Here is a 9,004-nt window from a genome sequence, read left to right on the forward strand (position 1 = left end):
TATTACCCAAGTAATGACGGAGTTGGATTTTTCCACTTGCTATCCACTGGATTACATAAGGCAGTTACTTTCAACTACATTTCTCAAGTAACATCTGCATATCCAACAATCACATTCTCTGGGCATATGATTAGAAAACTGAAGAAACTGAACTATTCAGAAAAATCAATGCCAACTTATAATCACACACGTAAAATTCTGAAATGGTTATGAAAATGATTCCGTAGCTTGTGTATACCAAGACGTTTTTACAACTTCAACCAGTGTTTTCAACAGACCAACTTATGTTAAAGGAACATTACATAAAAATATTGAATTTTATTTTAAGTTGTGTGAAGATGGAGAATGTTATTACTAACATTTCACTCTCAAAACATTTACAAATTGCATACCTGTACAAAAAGAGGTGGCCAAAGGACTTTTTCTCACAACACACGACTGGCCTGTCAACATCACATAGCAAAAACATGACAAACACATGGCTCATTTCATAAATGTTATACATTTTTTTAATCATTTTGTATGATAAAAACTAAAGAAAATATCACAGTCTGAGTGTTAAGCTGAAATCTCTGTTTTAACTGAAAGTACAATATCTTCAGGAAAACAACACACGATACACAAGCTATTTTCTATCATTCAACATCATACTAATTAGTGAACTTGAACTGTGATTTCTTTTCAACAGAAAATTACGGCCCAAAAATTGTTTGGAATCAGCAAGTCCTTACCAACATGAATGAAATTTCAAGCATTGTTCATTAACCATAATTCATGACCCTGGTAGTGGCTGCAACTAGCAATCTATCAGTTTGATGCCCTGGGCCTCGTCAGAGATACATGCACTATCAGGTAAGATCCACTTTCACAATACTCACAGGTAGTTTAATAAACACGCACACACATTAAACAAAAAACTGACGAACTGTACAATAAAAATAACCCACACATTCCTATTTTGGTTTCTTATGTATCACAATCAACTACTTTTGGTAGTTTCCTACCTGGTTTTGTGTTCTAGCATTTGATGTTCTGTAAATAAACTTTATCTGCAGAGGACTGAACTAACATTCTGTAGTCTTGGGAGATACTGTAAACCAGAGACATAGGTTGTGTTTGCCTGGAGATAGTACCACTGATGTACCCACAATATCTGTTTGCCATGTTGTGGTTGTCACCCCCTTCCAGCTGTAGTACAGCAGCATGTCCCAGATATCTGGGAAGCGAGGGCTGTGATACATGTCCTTGTCATGTATATACACCAAGGCTAAACACACTTCACTAAAACAGAAAGTTTTGGTACATGTGACATGGTGGACTGATTTGTTCATTCAATTCTATCATGTCTTGGGAAATGTGTTTTGTACAAAGCTGATTACAGTCATCAGAAACAATAATATCCTGTATATGCCATGGATACAACTTGTTGTGTGGTATGTGTAAAACAAGCTATTTTCATTATGTGCTATACTGAACAATATAGAATAAGAACACCATCAATGACAACCATACATGTTAATACAGTGAGATGCTGGATTATGGACATAGGACACATATCATTTTAGAATAAATCCTCCAAGTAACTGAATATCTGGATACCTGGATTTCTGTCATCCAGGCTTTGGTGTTGAAACAGTAGCAAGCTACACTTCTGGGTTGAAATCACTTCAAAACCGCAAGGTGGTTTTGGTTTGTCAATAACAATTCACTGTGTGTGAGATAGGCCTACTAATACCAATACCTTATTTATTTTAACAATCACCCGTAGTCACAATGCACAGAATATCTGGAAAAGAGGAAGTTAACTGATATCTTCAGCTATCTATGTACAACAGAAGAGATAATCAAACAAACCATCAAGCTCCAAAATGAAACTTGCCTGTATACTATTTGATTTTGGCATTTGACATTGGCAGATTGTTCATGTAAGTTGATTGACAAGTAAAGTCATGCAGAACAACAGCATTGCTTCCATGGGTCCACTGATCACTCAGTAAAGCCATGCAACACAACATCACTGGTTCCATTCCCAATAGCACTAAGTAAAGTCATACAGCAATGATTCCACTGATCAGTAAAGTCACGCAGCACAACAGCACTATATCAATACACACTGGTTTGACTGACTAACATATCTGAACATTCAATCCATTAACAGTTAATTTCCAGAAACCAAGCTCACAGCTAACCCTGGCCATGTAAACTTTCACTATCTTATTCCCATCCGAATGAAAGCAACAAACCAATTAGATTAGGTGTGACCTTCTTTATATTAAATGAGCTGGTCTGTTTTTTCTGAAGGAGAAACCACTAAATAATTTGGAAAAATATTATTATGTTCCAAACCTTACCCCACCAAGACATATTGAAGTGAAAGTAATCTCAGCATAAATACTTGTACATTTCAACTCTGAAGGGCATACCTAATCACAAACCTTTGCTTAAAATTCAAATGGAAGAACAGAACAGAACAGACAGTGAGAGAGAGAGTGAGTGTGGTTTTATGCCGCTTTTAGCAATATTCCAGCTATATGACAACATGAGAATTGGACACATTGTGCCCATGTTGGGTGTATTGAACCTGGGTCTAGGACATGATAAACCAACTCTTTAGCCACCATTCCAAATAACAGAAAATATAAAATGACAAATGAAACCTTCTGCTGTGGCCAAAACAGGTCCTAGTTTTTTCATGCACCAACTGCTTCCATGTTGGATTATTCAAGCTAATATTTGATTTCACTAATGTGTTTCTTACTTATGCTTTGATTTAATAACAAATGTGCTGATTATGACAATGCCAGTTATATTTTCCATTGAGATACCACACTGTAGTTTAACACATATACCCTACTCAGATACAGTCTACAGACTCGGGGGAAACCAGACCTCCTTTAGTCTTCTCAGCTCTTGAGACTACTGAATAAAGCCAAGCACTATAAGGGGTAAACCCCAAGTCAGTTGTAAGAAATGGTCATACCATGGTGCCATGGGAATTTCTTCATATCTCAGGATAGGATATAGCATGATTGGGAGGAAATCTATGCCTACAAGAAATACTATCAAATATGACAGAGTTCATGAATGAATTGATTTTGCTGTGATCACTTAACACAATCAAAGATGTTCAGAGGCGAAAAAATACCAAATACTGGAAACTGTGTCGAAGATAAAACAAACTTTCAATATCATACAGTAACAGTTGTTTAGATTGCTTGGCTGATGAAAAATATTCCTCAAATATTGTACTACATAAATAGCGAAAGTATATGAGATACTATACATGATAACTGGATAGGTGATCTAAATTACATTGGTCTAAGATGTTCAAAATGAATCACATTTCCAAAAAAACTACATCACTATTGGATATCCATATTCAATATTGGACATTCACTTCAATACTGTGATGGTGAAACTCGTTGTTGGCACTCCAGTAAAGCATTGTATTCCAATACATCCCAGTCCACAAACACATATCAATGAATTGCATATCTAAAGTAAAATGTTTTTGGAGTATTTGTAACACACTGTTACAAGAGTAACTTGCTTAGAACACAGCTGACCTACATTTCATGACATAATAATACCAGAACCCACAGCTATCTCAAATTTTGAAGGTGCAGTTTGTGGCAAATATCAACCCCAAAACACACAACACGTTTTACTGGGACTATTTACATCCATTTTCACAAAAATAATAGTAGTTTAGGCCAAAATGAGTTGGTGCAATGTTTCATATGGCTCATGCTATAAGTTTGTGGGATGCTGATGACAAAAGGTACATGATGGACTGAGCGATAATGCCAGCTTAGAAGTCATTCAGCCAGGTCAACAGGCACGATTATTCCAAAGGATGTAATAAGGTGGTTTAAGCTTAGGACAAATAAACAGTTTTCACATGTCATTACACAAAGCAGTATACATGTCCTTTGAGTTCTTGCACAGTTTCATCCTTTCACATGTCATCAACCCAGTACACAGCAGGTGATTACCACTGATGTTAATGGTCTTAGGTCAAACAAAGCAAATACTATCAGGTTTTGACATTATTAAAAGCATGTTTGTGCTTAGCTGGCTTGTACAATCGTTCATGCATTATTGCGGACTACACTGCAACCTATGGCAACAATATTCTTTTCTACCAAGACTCTCTTCAGAGGATTTGGTATGAATCTGAGCAAGTCAATTGAAATTAGTTCTCCATAAGGTCGTTGATCTCTCCCCTGATGGCAGACCTCTGATTCAGCAGGCGCCTAAGCTCTGATGCCACCTGCCCCAGTCTTCGGCCAAGTTCACGAACTTCCTGTAACTGCTCCTGGCGATGCCGTTCACGTTCAGCATTAACATCCAAAACTTCTTGCTGTCGTTGTTCTAATTCAGTGCTGAATGTGGTCATCAAGGAATCAAGCCTTGACCGACTATCATGAAGACGATCTCGAATCTGAGAGAGACTGTTACTGACTTGAGTACGGGCTGAGGGCTGAGTTAAGGTCCTTGTTGACACTTCAGAAGGCTGTAGTGGATAACTTGGAGTTGAAATGTTTGAATTGTGTACATTTGGCCTTGGGGAATCCTGCTGCAGCAACGAAGGAAGAGTTGGTACTCTACGTACAACCTGCTGAGGTGGTCTCGGGGTTGAAGGCGGTCGCGGTGTATGGACAATGCCATCTGAGGAGTCACGACTGAGAAAACTGTCCCTGCTTAACATATTGTTGTTACTGTCACTCAGGGAGCTTACATTGTTTAAACCTCTATACAGGCTGTTAGATGGAAGTGACGACCTTAAGTGTAGATGCCTGGTGGGGAACTGAAGACCAGTCCTGGAGCTGGACTGGGTTCGTGGTGTATTCCTTCTTCTAAGCTGTGGCAACTCAGTATCAGCATTCTCCACAGGACTCGGGTTGCTATTACTGTCATAATTTGTGTGCTTGTGGCTCAGCAAGTACATTAGCTTCCCAGTCCAGCTGCATCCTGCAATACTGCATTTTACCTCTTTAGCTTTTATCTTGTTGTCCAACTCTGTGTCACGAGAATAGACCCCATGTGTCCGACAAACTGGGCAGCGTGTTCTGTTAAGATGCACCCCACTTGTTGACCACACATAGATACAAGAATGACAGTACTTGTGCTTGTTGCTGCACTGCATGGTGTCCTTTAGAATCTGGTAACTGAAAAATCATATCATAAAAGTGTAAATACAAAAACTGGGCCAAACATGCTGGTCTAACTCTTTGTTACCCAATTGCACAGATTTTCTAAATAAACAACACTGGGACTCTGATATGTTTAGGATGTGTAGGATTTAGCTCTACTGCCTTAAGGCTTTGGCCCTTTTGACTTTTCCAGTTTGGGCCTTTTGTCCTTTGGCCCTTTTCACCTGTTCCCTTTGATAGTACATATCATGTTCATGAAGAAATTGTAACATAATATTTGCAGTTTCATAGGAGAAATTAACATTTTAATTGTGCATTTCAAGGTAGACACAAATACATTGACTAAAGTACTGGCTAACAACCAGTAACCACCATTTTTAGCAGTTTTTAATGATTTGCTCCACTGTTTCTTAACACAAATGAAAGAAACTTTATCTTGATAGATTAGCTATTCACTGACATTCCCTGCTTGTTTCCAGTTGCCAACCATATTTCTCCGAAACGCGGTCAACAGGAAGAATGAGTGTAGAATGGACTTTCCCAGCAACTAATAAGACCAGTTATCATCATTTCTGAATTTTTCATGTTATTTACCAAATGTGACGTAAGTTTGGTAATAAAATTATTGTGTTTCAAACCTTGACATACTGAAGAAAATTCACAGTTGGAATTTATGTTAAAAAAAAATTAAACGAACAAAACTCTCGTTGTGAATGATGACAGATGCCAGTATAAGCTGACAGGAATATGGAGATGTCACCATGCGGTTGAACTTAACAAAGTTTACTTTTTGAGTAGTTGTATGCAATTTTGATGTTTGTTTTCTCGGGGAAAAAAGTAAAGAAACAGGTGAAAATTGAAAGTTATGTTTTGTCAATTTAGTCTGCGTTGTATTTGTCGAGTCCATAAAACTGAGATGGAAAGTTAGGTTAATTCGTAGTAAGTGATTGAGTGTTGGCATTATGGGTATGTTCATACGAATTAAAATCTGCACTTTTCATAAACTTAACTGTAATGTCATTGATTCAAAACATAACCAGGAAGATTTTCATTCACTTCTCAACATTTAAGAAATTTCATGTCAAAACGCTAATGCTCACGTGACGTATTTGTTACACCACAGACAAGCATACAACAAGGTATCTACACACCATATTGAACACTCGAATTCCTCTTTATCTTCCTCGGTCAGATTTAAAAAGCTGTCCTCGGGATACCCTCCTGCCTTGATTGGATTTGTAGACCGTTTGGGCCTCGGCATGGGAGGGGCAGCTAGGCTCAAAACTGCTTCTATTAACGCCAAGAAACTGGACTCTGGAGGTGCCGCCATATTCTGAATTTGTCGAATGTTCACCCTGTCATTCACTGTCCAAGTGCCACACGTTCAAAAATTAGAAACATGTAATTAGGGAATATGCCATAATGCTTCGTCCTCAAATTCACAAGCAATCTCGGGGTCAAATGGATCTGGTTGATTTCTAGTCTTCATATAATCAGCAAGTTCCGTGATTCATGAAGAAATGAAACCAGCAACACGAAAGACTCAGGCAAAGTTCCCGTCCGCTTGTTTTCTTAAGGTGACGTCCCGTCAACTAAATTCTATTCAAGGCTGCAGAGAAATGTCTGTGCAATGTACATATATCTCAGGGTTGGTTTGTGCATAGTGGCTGGGTGACACAATAGCGTCTACGGGTACACGTCTGGCTGACAGCCAGGTAACACCGCACCAAACTGATCCTCTGACATCAGCTGAGTGAACACTAACCTATGTACCCATGACATATTATCCATTAGCCATTGATTTATTCATTGCGTTTCAACTTGGACTTATGGCAGTTAATAGTTATTTAATTAGCATAGGTGTAAGTGTCATTTTTCAGGTCATTTATGGCTTGATATCACTTATTGTTGAAGCGGTGAAGCGCATGTTCTTAGGCCAATAAGCGGAACGTCATACATGGGAAGCAAAAATACTTCGCACCGGACAATCACTATCAGCGCCATCTCAGTGTGTTTTCTAAAAGGGCAGACAAGTCACATTCACTTTAAGTCTTCATTATTAAGTGCATGATTTGCAAACAGACGTTTGCATTTGTTCAAACAAGACTGACTGTTCATATGCGACACTGAACACACATCCTGAAAAATGAAATGCAAGGAAACTTTGACAGGCAGTGTAACACTGAAAACATATCCGCGTTGGAAAGGTACCCGGTGGGTGCTTTTTGCAACATTTTAATACTTGGACTCATTTTCAGCGCCAGGTGTTTTTTTCCAACTACTCACCTCTTATTGAGAGGTAACGTGTACAAAGGATACCCTGGTTGAATAATGAATAATGTTTTTACACTGTAAATTTTAAAAGTCAAGTAAAGATAAACGTTTCATTATTCAACCTAGGTATCTTTTCAATACGTAACTCGGGTTACTTTCCAATCGCAGTCGGGCGATTACGCAATTTTGAAAAAGGACCCCTGGTGTTGAAAAGTGAGTCTGGGTATTGATATGAAGTTGAAAACGTACGCTCCGGGTACCTTTTCAGTGAGGGCATGTCTTCAGTCTTACAGCGGCACCGAGAAAGATTTGAAATCTTTGTTAATTTACCATGTACTGTAAATATATACTCCTTATAGCCTTTTATCAACAGACGTATTTTAGCATTTTAAACTATGACGTTTGTCAACGACAATGACTATTACTGTGAGCAATTATTTGGGCAAGCAACTTCCTTGTTATCAATCTATACTGCCTGACCTTTGATGAGGTGAATGTCGATCACATATATGGGTCATGTTCAAAATTGGTAGTATTTTGTGTCCGTTCCAAATTAAAAACATCTGTGATGGGTTTTGTGTGTTCGAGAAAACAAATTTAAACGTTTACTAGTTGTAAATGTGGTATATCATTAGTCCTGTCATTTTGAAATTTACACTTAATCACATTTTGGGGTAAACATTGGCAGATGTACTCTGTCCGGAGGTGACGGTCCTGATATCAATGTTCACAAATTATGAAAAAATAAATTCAAGTAAACCAATTAATTCATATTATGACAGTTATTTGCACATTTTGCCCCCCAAAAAACCCCGCTGACACCATTGAATAAGTATAAATGTAATTTGTTACCCTTAATTGTCCAGACCGTTACCAATGTATCTTATGTCATATATAGCTCTCCTTTTCTAACTTTCAATGGATATGTGGCCCAGAAATGGAAGAGGTGGTAAGCATGACCTTTGCAGGCTTTTATTGATCATTCATTTGTTTAGTTTAGATTTACTAATTGTCTTGGCCATTACTGGCCAAACGGTTACCATTCTGCTAAGTAACGGTCTGGACATATCTTTATTAAATTTCTGTATTAAAGAATATTTTCTATGGTGTGGTAATAAATTTATATTTACTTATCTATCTTCTTTACATAATAAAACCAAAACAAATGTGTCATGTTAAGTTCCCATTGTCTATAAGATCTATAGCCTTTATGAATTAAAGGTAACAGTCAGGAAATCTATGGTAACAGTTTGGACAAATTGTAATAAAGGTAAACAACTTAATTGTACTCTAGCCTTTAAAGTGGTTTTGGGTATAGTCTGTTTTGACTTAAACTGTGAGATGTGTAAACAGGGCTGTGGTTACCTTTTCTTAATAAGGGAGGCACTACTAACGTTAAAAGAGTGTTATGTCAATACTTTGAACCAGGAAAAATATTCTGTAAAAAATTATAAGGGGGAACCTGCCCCCTTCCACTCCCTGGTCTACCTACTGCCCTGGTAAGAATACCATTTACTTAAAATATCGCTGGGTGGTAATATATTGGCCAAAATTGTATTTGATGAATATGTGTT

The 9,004-nt window shown here is 37.7% G+C and overlaps 1 protein-coding gene across 1 annotated transcript; it reads right to left on the minus strand.

The window, feature by feature from the left end:
* Nucleotides 1-483: 483 nt before the first annotated feature.
* LOC137296660 (uncharacterized) lies at nucleotides 484-6,915 on the minus strand. Its single transcript, XM_067828478.1, has 2 exons — nucleotides 6,308-6,915; nucleotides 484-5,171 (listed from the first exon to the last, which is right to left on the minus strand). The coding sequence occupies exons 1-2, from the start codon at nucleotides 6,484-6,486 to the stop codon at nucleotides 4,196-4,198; spliced, it is 1,155 nt and encodes a 384-aa protein (XP_067684579.1). The 5' UTR covers nucleotides 6,487-6,915; the 3' UTR covers nucleotides 484-4,195.
* Nucleotides 6,916-9,004: the final 2,089 nt, after the last annotated feature.

The sequence above is a fragment of the Haliotis asinina genome, chromosome 9 (genome assembly GCF_037392515.1).
Source record: "Haliotis asinina isolate JCU_RB_2024 chromosome 9, JCU_Hal_asi_v2, whole genome shotgun sequence".
Lineage (NCBI taxonomy): Eukaryota > Metazoa > Mollusca > Gastropoda > Lepetellida > Haliotidae > Haliotis > Haliotis asinina.